The sequence below is a fragment of the Camelus dromedarius genome, chromosome 29, assembly GCF_036321535.1.
Source record: "Camelus dromedarius isolate mCamDro1 chromosome 29, mCamDro1.pat, whole genome shotgun sequence".
In the NCBI taxonomy this organism is placed as follows: domain Eukaryota; kingdom Metazoa; phylum Chordata; class Mammalia; order Artiodactyla; family Camelidae; genus Camelus; species Camelus dromedarius.
The window spans coordinates 27,552,361-27,573,318 of record NC_087464.1 but is presented as its reverse complement, the minus strand read 5'-3'; the positions used below and the strand labels follow the sequence as shown (position 1 = coordinate 27,573,318).

The following is a 20,958-nucleotide window of genomic DNA, read 5'->3' as shown; positions in this document are numbered from 1 at the left end:
ACTGTGGTCCAGTCAGTGGATGTCATGTGTTCAGGTTCCCAGCTTGGAAAACGGCTGAACCAGGAGGGGAACCCAGGGTTGTGTGGTTCTGAAAGCCTAGACTTTTCCTGCAGTAAGGGGGCCACCCTCGGGCGCCTTCACTTATCTGCTGAGGCAGAAGATCTGTGCCCATCTCTTGACATTGCTATAACCTTGCAGAAAAGGGCTGCAGATGAGAGGCTGAAGAGGAGGGAATGGCAGGGCCTGTGGGCATCCCCCTGGCCCGGGCTTCCTAGCCAGTTTTTGTGGATTTACTCCTCAGGGCTTTCCTCCCAGTCAACTTCCACCATCAGTGGGCCTCTGGGTTTAGATATGGAGGAGCCAAGTGAAAATGCAACTTGTGACCTGAGAAGGTCAGTACATAAAGGCACGGCAGGAGAAGTCATGCCTCACTCATATCAGAGTTTAGTTTAAGCAGATGTCACCTAGTGATCTGGAGACAAGGGACCCGGGATGGTGGGAGAACTGACCCTTTGGCAGTCTTCACACACGCACCAGGTGGAAATTGCACAGGAGGTGGAAACGATGTTGGACTGGGCGTCGGGAGACCTGGGTTTTCAGGGTGACCCTGCTGTAGTCTCGTTCTATCTCTGGGCCTCTGTTTCCTTGCTTGTAAAGTAAGGGATTGGGGCTAAATAATTTCTAAGACCCCTCCCAGGCAGGGGGAGCAGTCCTGGAGGCCAACCCCACCCATGTTCACTGCATGTCCACCTGCACCTCCTGGGCCTTCCCAACCCACCTCTGCCTGTGAGAATCACGGTCCCCTGAAGTCCCCAGCAAAGGTGACCCTCTTTTCAGGCTAAGGAGATAGTCCTGAGTGTGAAGACACCACGTCTTCAGTGAGGCCTCTGGGGAGAGATGGGGTGAACCTGTGTCAGGCAGGTCCCTTCCAACTTTGCCAGCTTAGAGACTGAGGGTACCCATCCTGTGTGACGCCAAGCCTGTGAGAGGAGGTGGAGGTGGTGTGCGGTGCTGGCAGGAGCTGCACTTTGCTTCCAAGCCCAGCAGGTTTCTGGGTCTCCCTCCCCACCGCCTCAAGGTCTGTCTGCAGGGCACCCACCACAGGGCACCCAACCACACAGGCCCTTCAGCATCTGACCACACAAACTCTGAGTTCAATTATTGCAAAGGAATCCAAAAGGACCCTTCAAAAAGATGGGAGGCCGTCTAGGACTCCTTGTGAGTTTGGATAAACCAAAGTCTGTCCTCCCATGGCACAGGGAGACACAGTTATGTTTAAGATGCTCCCTTTTCCCCAAGAGAAGCCTCTGTTTCCCATCAGGACACCCCGGAACTGGGGAAACCAAGGCTCTGGTAGCGACCCGCAAGTCTAACGTCCTTCTCAGTCTGGAAGTCCTTTCTCCACTTTCCCTTGGCTTCCAGGACCTGCCTCTCACTACCCTGTCCCTCTGTGCACAAGCTGGGTGGTACCCTGAGGGCAGTGCCTCAGGCCAGGCGGCCTGGGCCAGGCTCCTTGCTCTCCCCGCAAGGGTGCAGTCGGGCTCACGAGACTAACAACACGGCAGCTCCGTGCAGGAGCCAGGAGGCCAGCAAGGTACCGGGACCGGCAGCCTCCTTGGCTTTGGCCACCCTCCCCTCCAAAGCCCTCTCTCGCCATTTCCATCAGAGACTCCAGAGCAGGAGCCCAGAGGGGAGCGGAGAAGTTAGGGAGGAGTTAGGAGAAGTTAGGAGAAGTTAGGAGAAGTTAGGGAGAAGTTAGCGGAGAAGTCGGGAGGGGAGGAGGGATGGGGATGGGGCGGGGCTGAAGGGACAGAGGGGAAGAACAGTTGAGGAAGAAGGCGCAGGGTAATGGTTGCAGAAATCAGGAAGAGGAAACAGGCAAAGAGAAGAAAAAAGAAAACTTAAAAGTGGGAGGAGGCAGGGGAAGAGCAAAGAGAGACGGGAGCGCCTTCAGGTGGATGGCGATGATGAAGGAGCAGGCCCTCTTCCGTCCTCCCAACCCCTGCTCCCGCCGTCCCCAGCTGTCCCCGGGCTCCCTCCTCCCCATTTCCCCATACGTGGGGACCACGACACAATTCAGGTCATGTTGTTTCTGCCTGCTGTCACCAGCTTAAGAAACCAAGAACAGAATCTCCAGGCTGTGGTCTCCAGCAGCACCAGCACCACCCGGGAACTTGTTCAAAGAGCAGACTCCCCAGTCCCATCCCAGAGCAACGGGAATCAGAAACCCTGGAGGTGGGCCGGCGGTGCTAGCGGATTCTGATGCAGCCGAGTCCTGAGAGCCAGTGCGTGAGTGGAAACTGCCGATGCTGCAACGAGTCCTCGTCAGAACTCTGTGCTTCCTCCGTGCTCGGGGACATGCGCCGCGAGACTTACGTCTCAAGGGCTCCAGGCCTGTGAGTTTGCCCGGAGCTGCAAGCTCCCGAGCTGGGCCCCTCGGGCTGCTCCTGGGAAAGGTACGCACAGATGAGCCCTCAGGGTGCACCCCGCCTCCCCAGCTGGGGATGAGCAGCCCCCCTTCCTCCTCTGCCCTCTAGGACAGATCTGAGAGTCTCGGCCCTGACCTCCCCTCAAGCTGAAGCCCCCAGTCCCCGGCTGCCAGCTGTCCCGGGGCACTCAGATGACCCTTGGATACTTCCAACCAGTGGGGCCAAAACTTAGGTCACCTGTTAGCACAAAGTCTCTCTCCTGTTGCTGGATTTTACTTTTCTGCTTTCTCACTATCTTCCTAGTCAGCAAGACAAGTCCTCAGCCATCCTTCACCCAGTTCGTCTCTGGCCTTGAGCCCTTTCATTCTTGCCCTGCTCACTCTACTCCAGCCACACTTCCTGCTCCTGGGACATCTCAGCACCTTCCCACCCCAGGGCCTCTGCACTGGCCAGTCCCACGGATGCCTCAGACTCTCCCTCTCCTTCGGGGCTCTGACCGCTGTCGCCCCAGCAGCACCAAGTCCTTTCCTGGTGGCCTGTGTAGGACAGCAGCACTCGCCCACACTCCCTGCTCCCTAGGCCCCCTTCCTGCCCAATGCTTCTCCGTTGCACGCAAGGCCATCTGACAGATGAGGGGCAAACCAATCCTGGGGCTTGCCCCTCTAGAAGAAGAGGAGTCCCATCAGGACAGGGACTTTCAGTTTTGTTCACTGCTGAATTCCCAGGACCTAGCACAGGTTCTCAAGAAATGATGAATGAACTATGGACACTCATAAAACAGGCCCTTTCCTCCAAGCCCCATCCCTGAGGCCCTCCACTCACCTAGACGTCTATAGTTTCCCACCAGACTCTCCCCTCCAGGGTCTCCTCCCACAAGCCCATCCTCCACATGGCAGCCAAAGTGATCACCCTAAAAACTAGAACTCTGGTGAGCCACTCTCCTGCTCTAAAACCTTCAGTGGCTCCCCACTGCCTCCCAGATACAATCCCCTGTCTCTGGTATTTAAGAACCTCTGTGGTAGCCCCCGCCCCCAGCCCCGCAGCCAGTCTCTGGAACAGTCCCCCACCTAGTCCTGCTGAATGAGAAATCCACTCTCCCTCTGCATGAACTCCTGCCGTCCTGTCTGCATGTCTTGGTATTTATCTTTGGGGACTGGGGCTCTGTGAGCATATGTCCTCTCTTGCTGGCTGGGTTCGGCATTTTTATGTGAATCTCCTAGTGTGGGGTCCTGGGACATCACAGCCTCGGCTCTTGTGGGGCCAGCAGTGTAGCTGGTGGGGAGAGACCCGCCGTGGACGACTGTTCCCTGGCCAGCCTCGGCCCGGGGCTGCCTCTGCGCTGTGCCGCCTTGGGCCTCAGGAGATCTGGGTCCCAGACCCGGCTCTGCCAGCTACTGGTCATGTTCTCTCTCTCTCTCTCTCTCTCTCTCTCTCTCTCTCTGAGTCTCGGCCGCCTCATCTGTAAGGTGGCGACAAGCCTGCTTCCCTTACAAGTTGCTCATGTGCCTGAGTCTGTAGCCCGGGGAACTCACCACGCCCTCCTGTTCTCCAAGCCCACTAAGGTCCCCAGGGGTCCCCTCTCGGAACCAGTAGGCGATCCGGCTCTGCTTCCCAACACCCGGGAGGGGAGGTGGCGAAATGCTCTGCCTCGCTGACAGCTGAGGCTTCTCTCTCCCGGGTGAAAGCTTCAGTGATAAGTGCGAGGTTTGTGGGGCCCAGCTCTGTTTGTTCTCAGCACCAGGAGGCTTCCTGCTCCAGCAGACCAAAGGCTCAGAGACGCCCTCTGTAAACCCTACACCAGGGCTTCTGGGACATCAAATGGTCTTAAAAACTAACCGACTTAACGATTTCAATGTACGTGTGTTAGAGTCACGTGGATGAAACTTCCCTGAAAACACACAAGGACTTAAAGAGCAGGGGCGGAGAATACTCGGCCCAAGGGAATTTGTTTTCTCTTTTTCTTTTTGTGCGTCTGTGAGTGTTGTTATTGTTGCTAAAACCAAGGCGTGTGGAAAACTGTTCAAGACACCTGCAGCACTGGTGTACAGTCAGTTTGGCTTAGCTTGAGCTCTGAGTTGGGAATGCAGCCAGCAGGAGGTGAAGGGTTAAGAAAATAAAGCAGCAGCCCCACTAGATCTGTCCCCTCACCCTCCCACATTTGCATCTAGGTCTGGTGCACTTAACATTCAAAGGCTGGGGGCAGGTGTGGGGGAGGGCAAGGCTCGGTGGTAGAGTGACTGCTTTGCATGCAGGAGGTCTGGTTCGACCCTCAGTACAGTACTCCCTTAAAATAAATAAATAAACCTAAGGACCTACCCACCTCCAAAAACAAAACCCTAAAATAAAATAAAATAAAATAAAATAAAATAATAAAATAAACTCGTCCCTTAAAGATAAAAACTGAAAACAAAAAGGAGGCTCACAGCCTGATGAATGGGGGCCTGACCTCCCTGGGACACAGCTGGTGGGTCCTTCTCTGTGGCAGTGTTGGGACCTGGATTTTTGGGCAGGGCCTGGGGGGTGAGGTTGTTACCCGCTGGCATCTCCCTACCCTCGGTGGAGATGGTGGTCCTCAGGAGGCCCCAGTCTCCCTGCCAGAGTCTCCTTGGCGCTCTTTAGAACACAGATCCCCTGGCCCCGCTGCAGGCCCCGGAGATGCAGACCCAGGTGTGCCAGCTCCACCTTAAGCGCTGGAAGCCAGGTCCACACCCAGGAGGGAGAAGAGCCTGGGTCAGAGGGAGCCTCTGGACCAAGTCTCCAGAGGCCTGACCGCAGGTCTGGTGCTTGCTGGCTGCAAGCCGCTCAGTCCTCCATTTCCTGCTTTACTGATTACAAAACACATGCAAGTCCGGGGTATTATCTGAGCCTTCCTAGCACCCTGAGAAAGGTAAATTCATAGCCATTTTGTGTATGAGCAAACAGAGGTGCAAGGAGGCTGAATGAGCTTCTCCCAAGGTCTTCCTCCAGGTGCAGTCTTTGGATTTCAAACCCCTGCTCCTGCCCTTCCTCTGAGGTTCTTCCTGATGTGGACATCGATCAACACGCACCCCTGGAGTCCTCCCTGCGCACAACTGCCAGCCAGTGTCCCCCAGACTTCTCTTTTCCCACGACCAACATCCACAGGGTCCTTTGTCTGAACAGAACTCTTGGAATGCTGCCTGCAGGACAGGAAAGACAGGGGCTGGGGAGAAAGCAGAGAGGGAAGCAGCCAAGCAGGATGTGCAGCGGGGTCCACACAGGTGAGGACAGGGATTCCTGAAAGGCCCTGTGTGCGCCCATCTGTCCTGCATGAGGTGCAGCTCCCTGGGTCTCCAAGGCCTCTGTTTCCCTTGGCCCAGTCGGGGCAGAAAACACGCTGGGCCAGTGGCTGCAGTGCACGCCAGCCCTCCCCCAGCATGCCCCCAGCTGCTCTCAGATCGGCAAGAGCGGCAGCGAGTCAATCCTACTGCGCCCTTCGGCCCAACTAAACCCAAGACCCCATTCAAGCCCCCCCCCCGTCCTCGGAAGCCCTTCCAGAGCCCCCCAGCCACAGGCTGAGCTTCTGCCGTGAGCAAGAGGCTAGTGGGAGACGAGGCTAGTGTCCAATGGGGAGTGGAGCCTGGGCCCACGTGACTCCAAGACAAGGCAGGAAGAGGCCGTCGGGGAGAGGGCTTGGGAGGTGAGGCCGCCCTCACAGAAGAAGCAACCCACGAAGGTGAGCGTAACTAACCCAGGCTGTGTTTGTCACATTGTGTCTTGCATTGTTTTTAAATTATTTCAAAGATATTAGTGTTGCCTCCTCAACTGGTCTGTGAGCTATTTGAGAGTGGAACCATGTCTTACTCATACCAGTGCTTTGCAGAATCTAGTAAAATTTATTAACATAAGCTTAATAAACAAATATTGGTAGAAAAAATTCAGTCTTGGAAAAGTCAGTTCCATTTAATCTTTAACCCTTCCTACCAGGCAGAATATATGGATGCTGCGTGCTTTATTCCTGGGCTGGCTGAGAAAGGCCCAAACCATTAACTCAGTCTTTCAAAGCATGTTCTTTTGAGCACCTGTGAATTGTCAGGGAGCATACCCCTGACGTCAGGAAGAAAGACAGTGAAATGGCAATTACTATCCATTCTGATCGCTGTCGTGGAGCGGAAAGCCCCGAGTTCTGTGGGGACAACTAATCTGCTGATGGGAGCGGGTGGTCAGCGGTTTCCCAGAGAAGTGATGTTTAAGGTGGTAAAAGAACATGACTTTCAATCCCAGCTATAAACAACTGTGAAAGCTAAATAAAACACAGGAAACAACTATCTTCAGGCGCTGGACGGAATCAGCGCAGAGCTCAGTAGGTGGGAAAAGGGGGGCACGGGAACTAAGCCCGCACGCACCCAGGCTCCTCTGTGAGGGCCCCTTCCCTGCAGCTCAGGGGCACAGTCCAGAGAGCGGCAGTCCTGCTGGGTGGGGGAGGCAGCGATTGATCGCAGCTGGGGTGGCAAAGACGACTGGGATTTGCTGGGAGCGGGCAGAATGGGGGGGCCACAGGAAGGAGCCCGTGAAACTCTGCTGAAACCTTCCTTCAGGGTCCTTGGCTGACCCCTAAGCTGTGCCTGCACAGTGTGAGCTTCTGGGAAACCTGTCAGAGAAGAGCCATGGGGGGCAGAGGTTTTAGAGGCTGCCCAGTGCTTGGGAGATTTGCGGGTTCCTGCCCCGTCAGAATAGAGAAATTCTAATGAATGCTTTGGGCTTTCAGTCGAGACCCCCCAAAATTCCACACCCTAGGAGTAAAGACCATGCCCTAGGAGTAAGGGCACAGCTAGATGACACCTGCCCTAACCAAGGCCCAAACCAAGCTGTGTAAGATCCAGGTGGTTTCACCAGTATTTTAATTGCCTATCAGCACAAAATGTAGCATTATTTAACCTGAACACTCCTGCGGGCAGCACTGCTAGGCCAGGCAGAGAGAACAGGAGTGCCCAGGAGGCAGGGCCCGGCAGGGCCGTCCCACCCTGCCTCTCCCCCCCAGCCCCTGGTCCACCTGACTCCTGGGCAGATGCCGCGGGTACTGCCTGGGCACCAGCAAGGAGACCGTGTGTGCACTTGGTGGGAGGACTGTTACTGCTCTATTTCCAGCAGACACGGCTCTGGGAGAAAGCAAGTGCTGGCTTTCACCTGTCTGGGACGGGCAGTGATCTGGGCCGCTGTCTCTGAAGCATCGGTCTCCCAGCCCTGGCTTCCCAGTGATGACAAGATACGGGGTGCCCATGCCCCACGAAACCAGATGCCACCACTTTGAGGAACCAGCCCGCTGTAGCCCGAGCCTGGCGGCAGGTGCCCCACTCAGCACTCTGCTGAAACAGGACAAGCACACCCAGCAGCTGGCACACGGGAGGAGCTGGATGCGAACCACCATCCCACGTGGTTTACACAACTGCGGGCACACATCTCCCTGTAACCACGCACAGCACCCTCACCCGCGCTGGGGCTCCAGGCCTCAGGAGCCTAACCCATTCTCACCCTCCATCAGCCAAACCAGCCTTTCGTACAGTGCCCGGGGTGAGCAGGTAGCAAGGGTGAAGGAAGCCGTTTCCTCATCCGGCCAAAATCAGGCTGACTCTTTCTGCCTTGATTCCAGGGCAGCAAACACACCCTGTGGGGCCCCGGCCAGCACAGAACACAGCCTCCTGGGGACCAGACCTCCTGTGGACTACTGTGAACACAGGCACACCAAGCCCCAATGGTTTCTTCTCTCTGAGAAGCAATGAGAGCGGTACTGTTTACTATCATAAAATAATACACTACAGGATTGTACACCTAAAAATAGTTACGACGGTAAATTTTCTGTTACGTGTATTTCACTACAACTAAAAATTAAAACTTTTAAAAAAGTAGCATTATTTAAAGGAAAGTGATAGTCTACAGCCTGTGCCGTGTACTATTCACAATGTTCAGCATAGAATGAATGAATGAAATAAAACAGACAAAGAGTCAGAAAGAAAGTCATTGACAACCATAAGGTAAAACAATCATTAGAAGCAGACCCAGAGATGATCGAGATACTGGAGTCAGCCGAGAAGGACTTCAAAACAACTATGGTTAATATGCTTTTTTTTGGGGGGGGGGAGTTAATTAGGTTTATTTATTTATTTATTTTTTAACAGAGGAACAGGGGACTGAACCCAGGACCCTGTGCACGCTACGCATGTGCTCCACCACTGAGCATATCCTCCCCCTTTGATTAATATGCTTTTTAAAATGGAGTAAAAGATGGGTAAATGGGAGAAATATAGATTATTCTAGTAGAATTATAGTCTGTAAAAAAAGAATGAAATGGAAATTCATGAGTTGTAAAATAAATAAAGATCACATTGGATGCATTTATCTGGGTAATACACCTCAGGCACATAGAGACAAAGTTCCTGAGAACACACTAATGAATAAAATCCTATACATATATATATCCTATACATACATATATGAATACATGACGACCAAGTGAAGTCTCTCTCAGGCATACATACTGCTTTAATATTCAAAAAAATCAATGAGTATAATTAACAATATTAACATAATAAAGGAGATCATATAACATCTCAATCTTTGCAGAAAAAGCATCTGGTAAAATTCAATACCAATTTACATACACATACACACACACCTCTCAGAGGGCTAGGAATAGGAAAAAAACTTCCTTAATCTGAAGGTATCTACAGTAAACAAATGAATAAACTACAGTTAACATCTTAGTTAATTGTCAAAGATTGAAATTTTTCCCTCCAATAAGAGAAATAAGAAAAGCACATTCAGTATAACAACTTTTATTTAACTTTGTACTGAAGGTCCTGGCTATTGCAATTAGGTGAAAAAAATGAAACACCAGCTATGAAGACTGGAAAACAAGAAATAAAACTATAATTATTTCAGATGATCTGCTTGTATACAAAATTCAAAAGAATCTACAAGCAAACTATTTGAAATAATAGATGAATTTAGTAAAGTTCCTGGATATAATATAAATACACAAAAATAATTCGTATTTTTTATACTAGGAAAAAATGGAAAATGAAATAAGAACATTCTATTTTAATCAGCATAAAATATCAAGCACCTAGAAATTAATGTAATAGAATATATGCAAGAATTTTATACTGAAAATTTCAAAGCACTATTGCTTTGAAAATTTTTGAAATTTAAAAAAATTAAATAAATGGAGGAATATGTATGTTCATGGTTTGGAGGACTCAATTTTTCAAAACTGAAGTTTAGTCAATAGACTCAATATTACTAAGATTTCATTTCTTCCCAACTTGCTCTATAGATTCAATGTAATCCCAATCAAAATCTCAGCAAGTTTGATTAAGGGAAATTGACAAGCTGGTTCTAAAATTCATAAGGAAATACAGAAGATCCAGGATAGCCAAACAATCTTGTCAAAGAAAAACAGATATGGAGAACTCATACTAAATTCAAGACTTACTTTGAAGCTACAGTAACCAAGGCAGCTTTCTCTTCTATGGACTAGAACAGAGGCTAGAAATAGACCCATACATACAGGGTCACCTGATTTTCACCAAAGACAACACTACAATTCAGTGAGGTAATAGTCTTTTTACAAATGGTCCCAGATCAACTGGCCACCCATATTTTAAAAAAAACAAAAAAAACAAAAAAAACCTTTGAACTTTATCTCACATCTCACACAAAAATTAATTTGAGATGAATTACTGACTTAAGTGAAAAAGCAAGAGCATCAAACTGCTGGAGGAGAACATCTTCACGATCTTGGGAGAGCCAACAATTTCTTAAATGGGACACAAGACACACTAACCATAAAGAAGACAGATACATCAGAGTTTATTAAAGCTAAGAATTTCTGTTCATGAAAAGATACCACTAAGAGAATGAAGAGGCAAGCTACAGACTGGAAGAAGTTCTTCGCAATGATTTTTCTCTGACAAAGGATTTGTATATAGAATATACTTTTAAAGTCCTATAGATCGATAAGAAAAAGATACACAACATAATTTTTTAAATGGGCAAAAGACTCAATCAAACCCTTCACAAAACAGGACACCAAAATGGCCGATAAATTCACAGAAAGCTACTCGACATCATTAGTCATTAGCAAAATGCAAATTAAACCTCCAGTGAGATACTACCACATACCACCAGCACGGCTAAAATTAGTAAGACTGGTAACACCAAGTGCTAGTGAGGGTGGGAAGCAGCTGGAGCGCTCTTATGTTGCTAGAGAGAGTTTAAATTGGTAAACTGTTTTGGAAAAAATGTTGGCAGATCCTACGAAAGCTAAACGTACACCTACCCTTTATCTCAGCGATTCTATTCCTGAGTCCATACCTATAAAAATGAGTGCATATGTTCATCAGAAGACACGTGTAAGAATGTTGACAGCATCTCTATTTGAAATAGCCAGAAATGGAAACAATCCAAAGACCCATCAATGGTAGAATGAATACACCAGTTGTGGTGCATTGCTGCAGTGGAATGTTACACACCAGTGAAAAAGCATCACGTACGAAACAGTTAACAATATGTTAAACCTCAAAGACATAAATGCTGAGTAAAACAGGTCAGGTACAAAGGAGGACTTACTGTGTGATATCACCTATACGAAGTTCAAAAACAACAAAATGAATCTGTGGTGATAGGAGTCTGGAAGGGCACAGAGGAACTTTCTGGGGGAGCTGGCCACGTCCTATACCACTTTCTGGGAAGTGATCCTGTGGGCATATACATGCATAAAAGTTCACTGAGCCGAACCCGTATGATGTCTCCACTTCACTGTATCTAAGTTCTACCCTGATGGAAAGATAATAAGGAAGGTATTTCTTTACAAAAAAATCCATGAGAGAATTAGCCAGACTGGAGTGATAGGGCGCATGGGGAAGGCAGGAGAGGTCAGCATGGGCGGAGGGAACCGTGGGTGCAGAGAAGGTCTGGAGAACTGGAAAACAGAAATTCTGCAACCTGGTAGCGTGTGGAGGGCAGGAAAGGAGGCAGGGAAGCAGAGGAGAAGGCGGAAGCCACAGTGGGGAGCGGAAAGGTAGGACCCGTGGCCAGTGACCACGTGGCCCCTTGACTTGGCAAGGGCTTCCAAGAGGGCCAAGCAGCCTCTCCATCTCAGGAAGGAAGGGAGGCCTTGCCCCTGCCAGGTAAAGCCAACCGGTGGAGGAGAGCAGTGGCTATCAGCACACGTGCAGGAGGGCTCGTACGGGGGGGTGAAAATGCTCTAAAACCGATTCGTAGGAATGGCTGCACAACCTGGTAAATGTATTTTTTAAAAAATCACTGAAACAAAAGGTCCTGCTGTATAGTACAAGGAACTATATTCAACATCTTGTAATAGCCTGTAATGAAAAAGAGTATGAAAAGGAATATATATGTAAAACTAAATCACTGTGCTATACCCCAGAAATTAGCACAACGTTGTAAACCAACTAGACTTCAATTTAAAAAATAATAAGAAACAAAAAGTTTAAACATCACTGAATTGTACCCTTGAAATGAGTACATTATATAATATGTAAAATGTAACCCAAAGTTATTTTAGAAAATCGGAGGCAGACCCTTCTCTCGTCTTGACTACCCCCCACCCCAGAGGGGTCCAGAGGGATCTTTCTGGCCCTCACCCCCTCTCAGTCTTGTCCTCACTTCCCTTTGCCTCACGGTGCCTGTGTTTTAGCTTTGAGCACACTCACACCCATCCCCTGAGAGACACCCCTCAACGGCTCTCCGAGAAGCCAGGACCAGAGGCACTGCCCTCACTGATGAGACCCTGAGGCCCCGAGAAGGGATGGGAGAGTGACTACTGGTTCTCAGTGCCTGCCACCTGTGCTTCCAGAGGAGGAGGGGTGTTCCCATTTCTCAGATGAGAAGATCGAGGCTCAAGATTTCACAGATGGCAGATCCTAGGCAGCCCCTGACCTGCCAGGACAAGAAGTCAAGCCCCTGGGAAGAGGGGCGTCTGCGTGTGAGGGCCAATGCGAGCAGCCGATGGAGGGCTGGGGGGCGCAGGGCTGGGGGGGCAGTAGCTCTCACTCACCACTTCTTGCCGCTGATTTCATGCTGCTGCACCGTGTAGCCGAAGAAGGAGGCCCGGGAGCCAGGGATGACGCGGGGCTTCCTGGTGTCCACGTTGAAGGTGTCCACGAGCCCTGGGAGGGGAGAGGAGAGGAGTCAGGCAGGCGGAGCTCCGGCCCACTGGCCAGTCACCTATATCGGAGGGTCTCGGCTGTGGCAGAGGATGTTCCTCTATCCTTGGGGAGTCCCCAGGTTGGATGACGTAGTCCCTGTTGGGGGAGCCATCACTCTGATGGGAAAGGCCAGCCCTGCCCTGGGGAAGCCAATCTGATGGGGGAGGCATAGGTCTAAAACACTCTCTTAGAGAGACCAGACAGGTGCGAGCGGAAAGCCCCAGTCCCTCCCTGAGAGAAGTCCCAGTCTCCCGGGGAAGAGGCAGTCCCCTCCTTCCTCCTTTGCTGCCTCTAGCTTCTGCTGGTCTCCTCTTCCATTACTGTTTGCTTTTCTCTCTCTTTTCCCTCGTCTCCTCCTCCTCCCTCTCCTTCTCCCTTCTCTTACCTCTGCCAGCTAAAGGGCTGGGGAGCTGACTTCCCACGTCTCCCATCCCACCCCCAAGTCTGGGGTCCTGGCTGACCACCTCCTTCTGAACCCATCTGCAAAGCTCCGCCTGGCTTCAGCTGGGACCACAGCTTGGCTGGGGCGGCCGAGGCAAAGCAGAAAGTCCTGTAACCCTTTCACCCTGGCCCCCAAGGTCTCCCCTGTGTGGTCAAGTCACATGTCAATTAACCATTTCCACCTGGTGGAGAGCCTTGGGGCACTGTGATTAAGGCCTCTGGTACAGAAACAGTGAGTTTCTTCCTTCTATGCTTCCTTTTTGCTCAGCAAATGGATACAGTGGCCAAAAGTTCCATCATCAGAGTCACAGAGTTAGTCCTCAGAGGTGACACCAGAACACCTCAGATTAGGATGTTAGGCACGTTAGATCCCACTTAGCTTAACCACTGCCTGTTAGTGCTGTCTGGAGTGCTGAGTTAGGAAAGATCCTGAGGTCAAGTATGGGCTCAGTGGGCAAGACCAGTGTGATCAGTGAGCAGCAGTGCCTGCTGGGGACACGGGAGAGGACGGGGCAAGTGGCTATGTGGCTGCCAACCCTGCCTCCAGGACTGCGAATCTGCCACGTGCACTCAGCGAGGGTGGGGAAGGAGGGAATGTTAACCACGACTGCCTTATTTACAAAGCCCAGCCCACGAATGGGCGTATCAGACTGCTTAGCAGCAGGCGTCCTTGGGGAAGGGGGCCTGGTCGAGTGGACACAGCGGGGTGAGGAGCACAGGTCCTTGGCCGATGAGGTCGTGTCACAGAGAAGAGAGACACCAGGGTCCCCTGTGCAGAGCTGGGAGGTGACGGAGGGGTCAAAAGGAAGTGCAGCGCAGATGAGGAGCACGCTCGCCAGCTCTGTCCTACGAACGGACACGCACATGCACACACGTGTGCACACGCTCCCGGAGAGGCACACGGGCAGGCACGCCTGCCCGCACAGACTCCTACTCGCGTCTGCACACACAGGCACACACACTTTCCCCGCCTGGGGGCAACACTCTTTCTGGCTCGCTGGTGCCCCCGGAGATGTCCCCTGGCAATCCCTGGCCCTCCCCTTCCTGCATCTGAACCCAGCAGAGGGAGGTGGTCCTGAACAAGAGGACGGGATGCTGGGCAGTCGGCAAGTCCAGACCCACCAGCCACTCCCAGGCCCGCAGAGGGTGAGTGCTAGTGAAGCCGAGGCCATAAACTGTGTCTCTGGGGACTTCTTCACCATCAGTGCTTCTTGTGCAGACACAGCCAGAAGCACCCCTCCAGGACCTGCCACATCCTGTCACTCCTTAGCTCCATACTCCCTCCCACTCACAGTCAAGCCAAACTTCACCTGCAAGGCCCTGCGTGAGCCCGCCCTATTCCCTCTGCCCCTCCCTCCCCGTCCTCCCCTCCAGCCACACCGCCCCCTCACTGCTCCTAGCTGTGCCGGACCCCCTCCTCCACTCCACGTCTTTGCTGGGACGCCCCTTCCTGGGTTCCCGCAGGGCTCAGTCCCTCAAGTCCTCAGTGTCTCTGTCTCAACGCCACCTTGTCCATCACCGGGACACCATGTCACTCTCACCCCCCATAACTTCTTTACTCTTCACATGGCACTTATCACTGACTTGCTACACACTTATCGGCTTATTGTCACACGGATGATACTCCATAACATTCTTGTGTCCTCTAAGTGCCCAGAGGCACAGCTGTCTCCTCACTCTTGCGTCCTTAGTGACTCAAATAAAGATCCACCCGGTAGTGGTCAACAGATATCAGCTAACTGGTTAGAGACGACGACCCCGCATTTGGCTGCGATGCTGTCTCCCCTCAGCAAAGAGAAGGACGAAAAACATTCCCTGGGCAGCACTGGCATGTTCCAGGCACTGTTCCCGGGATCTGATCATTAACTTTGTATTAATTAGTTAAATCTCACACCAACCCTGTGAGACAGACATTACTATAAACCTCTGAGAGGTTAAGCAATTTACCCCCAATCACTCAGCTGGGAGGAGGTTAGTGCAGGTCCATGAGCAGGCAGTCTGGGGGCACTGGGGTGCCGCGTGACCACTGGGAGAGCAGCCTGTCTAGGAGGCCCTGCCAGGGGCGGGGAACACTCCTTTCAGAGAAAGGGATCTTCCCTCTTGCCGCAGGCCCCTCACCCCCTCACCCCCCCCACCCCCACCCCCACCCCCACCCCCACCCTCGCCTGTGGGTGTGGCTGGGAGCAGCACCCAGGAGAGCAAGCAGGCTCCTCCCTCACCCAGGGGGCTCCGCTAGGACCAGTCCCGCCCGAGCGCCCTCACCCGACTCCCTGGGGACAGGGGATCTGGCCACAGGGAAGGGGACAAAAGCTCTCAGGACTGGGACTTTAAGTTACAAAGTGCTGGCTTCTTCCCTGAGTCGGCATTCACTTATGACCAAACCAAACAGAGAGTGGACTTCCTAAAAGTGTGGTCAACTGACACGCTGACCTTGGCTCCCCCGATGGCGGGTGGCTCTCATGCCTGGGGAACGTACCCTTCTTGGAGACTGACGAACCCCGAACACCAGCAAAACAAAACAAAGCTGTTTCTGATGAGAGTCAACAAGCCAACGGCAGAGGCACCAGGGCCTGGGTGGGTGCCCGCCACTTCTCCGTCCTCCGTGCTGATGGCGGAGGCGGAAAGCCACACTTCCTGGGCTGCGCTCCTGTGGACCGTGGCCAAAGTCCCTGTCTAGAACCTTATCTGTCTTTTGTAACAGCATCTACCAGTCCCAGGACGGCACCAAAACCACAGCATGGAGCCTGAGCATCGCTCGGTCTCAAACCTACCACTCCAGGCGAAGGCGGAGGCCGCCGCCCTGTCGCCAGGTGGGGCGGGCACAGTCCCGAACGCCCAGGCACGCTGGCTGGCGCGCCTGTTCAACGCGGCCGCCCCACGTGCCTTCGAGTTTGAGGAGCCCCCGTTTGGCGCCACGCTATGCGGCTCCCCCCTGCCCCAGCCCCACCCGCACGGCTGCCACCAGTTCCCCAAGTCTCCACGTGGCCCCAGGCCCCTCCGAGCCTCCCAGCCTGTCTTGTCAAGTTTCCCTCTGGCTCCCTGCAGTCCAGGTGCCAGGGCCTCCTTCTGCTCCCTGGGGGCACCTGGCTTGCTTCCTCCCGTCTTGGGGCCTTTGCATGTGCCGTTTCCTCTGCCTGAGCCTCTCTGAGGAACTTCCTACCACATTCAGGTCTCAGCACGAAGGTCCTATCCTTCCTCCCTCCCCAGGAAGCCTCCCTGCCCCCACCCCCCATTACATCAGATCTTGCCTAATGACCTCATCACCCCTGTACTCTCTAACAGGTGACCCAGGACGCCTCCTTTCCTTATCAGTTAATTATACACAACAGGTGTGACCATTTGATGAGCACCATCTCCCCTTCAGGACAGTGGCTCCATGAGGGCACGATGGAGTCTCTGTGGTCACTGCTGGATCCAGCACTGAGCCAGGGGCTGGCCTCCAACACTGCTGGGGGCAAGCAAGACAAGAAGACAGGAGGGACCCTGCCAGTGTGGGGGCGTGGCCTGGGAGACTGTGCAGCAGTCACGAGGGTGCGGAGCTGGGAGGAGGAGGCTGTGGTGGGGTGTCAGGAAGCTTCTGGAGCTATGTCTGGCCTTGAAGGGTGCGGCGCAGGGACCGGTGAGGTGGCCCAGGGTGACAGGCAGGAATTCCCAGTGCGATCATCGGGCCAGCAAAGAAGACAACAGCCTGCCTGGGCCAACGGTCCAGGGATCGCCCGGGTCCTCCTGCCTTCCTGCCAGGCTCCCCGAGGGCGAGGCCAGGCATGGAGAAAGCACAGTCTTTCATTTCTCTCATCGCTGCTGCAGGGCTGGGGACAATGTGTTGAACTCAAGTAGAAGACTCAGCTCTGTCTAACAACGGCAAGCAAGGACCGTGAAGCATCCCCACTGACGCTGGGCTGGGCCGCATCAGGCCCCAGGTTCCGTCCAGGAGGCCTTGTCTGTTTCTGCTCGCCGACTTGCACTTCAACCATCAGTGTGAGAACTTTCGCTCAGGCTGGCGCACGGACCCCAGGGAAGGATGAGAGACGTTTGGCGCTGAGCCACCCTAGCCAACCCCGCTGAGGTGAGCCACCCCCAGATGCAGGAGCAAGCCCCACGGGACCAGCAGGTCAGGGGGCATCCCACTGCCTCCTGCTGATGCAGTCACACGAACTGAATAACTACTGTGTGTCGCTCATATTTGGGAGGGGTTATTTGTTACATGGCATTACTGTAGCAGTTGGTAACTGATTCAGTCTAGCTCTTAAATGACGGACAATCAGGGAGGAAGAGGAACAATCACACGGCTACAGGAATCATGGCTTCTGGGCAGTAACCCAGCAATCCCCTTCTCAAGAGCTCATGGGGAGGCCTGGACCTATCCTGTTAGGGAGCAGTGTGGTCTAGCAAGCGAGCAGGCCATGACCTCTCCTGCCTGAGCCACGCACCGAGCCCTAGGGCTGGGCCGTCCTGCCTCGTCAGGACGCAGGCATGGCAGACAAGGGACAGCAGGCGCACAGACAGACCTCTAGCACCGATTCCAGGCTCTGGTCAGGCCCCGCGCAGCAGCAGAGCCTGAGGCCTCCTGCACCCCAGTCCCTCTCCTCCCTGCGGCCCTCTTGTACCCCAGTTCCTCTCCTCCCTGTAGCCAGGAGACACGAAACCTCTCCTTCCCCAGTCTCCCACTGGGTTAAAAATGATGTGCAGCAAATATATCATCAGGGAAGGGTAACTTAGGGTTTTATTTTTAAGAGCCAGCAGGGATCTTAGAGATCAAATAGTCTGGTGGTCTCCAAACTTTGTTCTGCAGTGAATCCTACCTTCTTGAAACAAAATCTACACAATGGACAGCAGATACCGGAAGCTGAGGTTGGGGTTAGGGATACGGGACAAGGAGTAACTCCCTGCCTGCAGTGAAGTCCTAAGACACTTCCTGTAACCCTAGGGTGCCCTGGAACATAATTTGAGAACCACTTGATGGGATTTAAGACCCTTGTTATCAGTGAGAGAACTAAGGCTAGGAGAGGTGCGGGGACTTGTCCAAGGTCACCAGCTTTTCTCCACACCCATCTTGAGTCACCACCACTCCCTCCACATAACCCTCCTTTACAGTCCTTCAACTGCACACACGTCTACTTGGGGCTATGGTGCACCCAGTTCCATGCTGGGTAGTGGGGACACCAAGTCAGGTAAGACATGACTTGTGGTCTTCAGCGTCTGCAGCCACACAGGGAGCCAACAGACACATCTGCACGTCCCCAGAGCCCAAAGTGAAACAAGAGAAGGTTGGACCAGGGCAGGGTGATCTGCGTTCTAATCTCAGCTTTGCAACTAACTTGGTCTTGTGTCCACAGAGAGCCACCCCGCCTCTCTGGCCCTGTCCCCAGCTGTCAAACAAGAGGGTCCAGCTCTCTGCTACTAAGGCACACGTCAGGGAGGTTCTCCAGCAGACGCACAGCCAGCTCCCGGTTGTCGGCCTGCAAGTGTCTGTCTTGAGTCTCCGCAAAAATTTAGAATCGGAGGCCAGGCAGTGCGGAGGAAGGCAAGCTCCTCTTAACGCTGGCTGAAGGGAACTCTCCAGGCAAAAGTGATCGTATTTTTGCATTCCTAAGCCAAAGGGAAGGACTGACGAGAACTGCCACCAAATGCTCTGCATTATCCAGGCCGCAGCTCCCTCTTCCCTTGCCTGAGCTGTGGAGACCTGGCCCCAGGGCCCGCTTTCCTGGCTGTGGCTTCTGGGCACACCCAGATGTCAGAGGGATGTGAACGAAAAATACTGCAAACCATATCAGTAAGCAAAGAATGCTGAAGCCATCAAGTCATCAGCTTATGCCGCCACCCCGCAGTGAAGACAGGCCTGCAGCCCGGCCTCTGCAGCCACTCACAGTGGTGCCCTCTGAGTGGACTCAGAATAAGAAAGGACAGGACACTGGCCCTAGATAGCCAGGTGCTTGTCAAAGGAATGAATTCATTGAGCCCAAATGTTTGCTTCCTCCCATACATAGAAAAGCACTAAATTTTTTAACATGAGATGCCTGCTTTTCTTTGGATAACAAGTAATCTTTCATTGTTCCAACTCCCTGCTCTTTGCTGTAAAGCTCCTATATATCCTAGCTCCTCCCCTACCTCTTCGGAGCAGCCCCTCAGGGTGAGATCTGAGAGGCTGTCCTCCCAGCTCGAGTCCTCTCACCAAATAAAACATAACTCAACTTTTAGGCTGCGCATTTATTTCAGCTGACAAGGATGAAGGCCTTGGTGGGGATCCAGGCAATGTGGTCACCTTTCCAAGAAAGCCCAGCCTTGCCCCAAAACCTCAGCGAGGATATTTAGAGCAAGTGGGCAGGGGGCACCATGATACCCTTCACAGCCCTCTTCTTTCAAAAACTGAGGCCACCAGGGGGCTGGCACTGACTCCCTGAGTACACGGCTAGGCGGGCTTGGGGTGACCAAGGCTTCTCTCCCCCTGGGATCTTCTAGGCGTGGAAGCCGTGATCCCTTAGGTCAGGAGGAGTGGCTGGAGGACCACTGCCAAGGTCAAAGGCCAGAGGATGGACTCCTGACTTGAGGACAGCTGGTTCTAGGGCTCAGGAAAGGGAGCTTGGGAATAGAATGCCCACGTCCTGAGAGCTAGGACTGCTGTGCTGAGCAGAACTGGGCTGGGCACCAGGAGCCCTGGGTCGTCCCCTGGGTTCTGACACTGACTGGCTGAACCTTGAACAAGATACTTCTAGCCAGGCCTCAGTCTCCACTGCAGCAAATGGTGGCCTAGACCCTTCGCGGTCAGGGTGCTCCAAGCCTGCACGACCCTTCTCCTCGGGGTTTATTCCCAAGTCACCTCCCTTCAGAGGGGGGAGTAGGCAGGTTAGCACTCGGCACCCCAGGCGGGCAAGCAGATGGCCGCTGCCTCCGCAGGTCTCTGTCAGGGTAGCTTCCGGGACTGGGGTCTGCTCTAACCTTGGGTCCAATACAAGTGCCCCTCAGCTTCAAGCCGTTTACGCAGGAGAGCTGTCACAGCCTCCCGCCTGCCCCACAGTGGCCCAGCCCTGAGCTGGTACCGCCCTGCTGCTGGAATGGTGGCTGTGATCGGGTGGGATTAGGTCTGGTGACACCCAGCTGACTCCCCCTGCAGCCCCTGCGGCCCCCTGTGCTTTAGAGCAGGCTTGCCCACCCTTGGTCTCCCCAGGAACGGGACCAGTCCCACCTCTTTGCTCTTCCAAAGCCCCCTGGCTCCTGGCTTCTCTAATGAGCATCTCACTTCTTTACAAACAACTGCCCTTCTGGATGCGGCTTCGCGTCTCTCTGCTAACTGGTCACCACCCCAGGCCTTTTCCTCAGAAAGAAACACCGCGGAACACACCCTCCTTCAAGTTCCTCCGGGCGAGAGCATCACCAGCCACCACGGCCCTTCCTCCTCCGTCCCTCCTCCCTGAAGCAGCAGGAGAGGAACTTACCTCTGGATGGAGTCTCGTATCCTCGGCTCCCTGGTTTCGTGCAGCTCAAAACACGACTCACTGGGGGTGCCTGGTGTGTGTGCGTGTGTGTGTGCGCGCGTGTGTGTGCGTCAGCCAGAGAGAGTGGGGTGGCGAGGGGGTAACGACAGGGGGAAGGTGTCTCCCCACTGGAGTCCAGAGAGCAGGGTTCGGGGGAGGGAGGTGCCTTCCGTCTGAAGGACCAGCTCTACCCCCAGACCGGACGGAGGAGAAAGAGAAAGGGAATTATTGCGAGGCTTCCATGGAAAGGTGTCGGCCCTCCCCACGGAGTGAGTGCAGTGCTTGTCTCCTAGGGGAGTCCCAAGGAAGTGATCTCATCTGGGAGCCGGCGCGTCCCTGGCCCCACCCGCTGAGGCTCCCAGCAGCGCGTGCCTCAGGGCGTGCCGGCTGTGCTGTGGGGGCTGTGGGCACACGTCCACCCTCCCGGGA

General features: G+C 53.4%; 1 protein-coding gene across 1 annotated transcript in view; it reads right to left on the bottom strand.

The window, feature by feature from the left end:
• The window catches only part of ITGA11 (integrin subunit alpha 11), a 111,469-nt gene that overhangs the window by 69,953 nt on the left and 20,558 nt on the right, over window positions 1-20,958 (bottom strand). Inside the window, exon 2 of the mRNA XM_064480790.1 lies at window positions 12,466-12,577. Coding sequence (XP_064336860.1) covers window positions 12,466-12,577 — 112 coding nt within the window. The remainder of the gene's footprint in view (window positions 1-12,465; window positions 12,578-20,958) is intronic.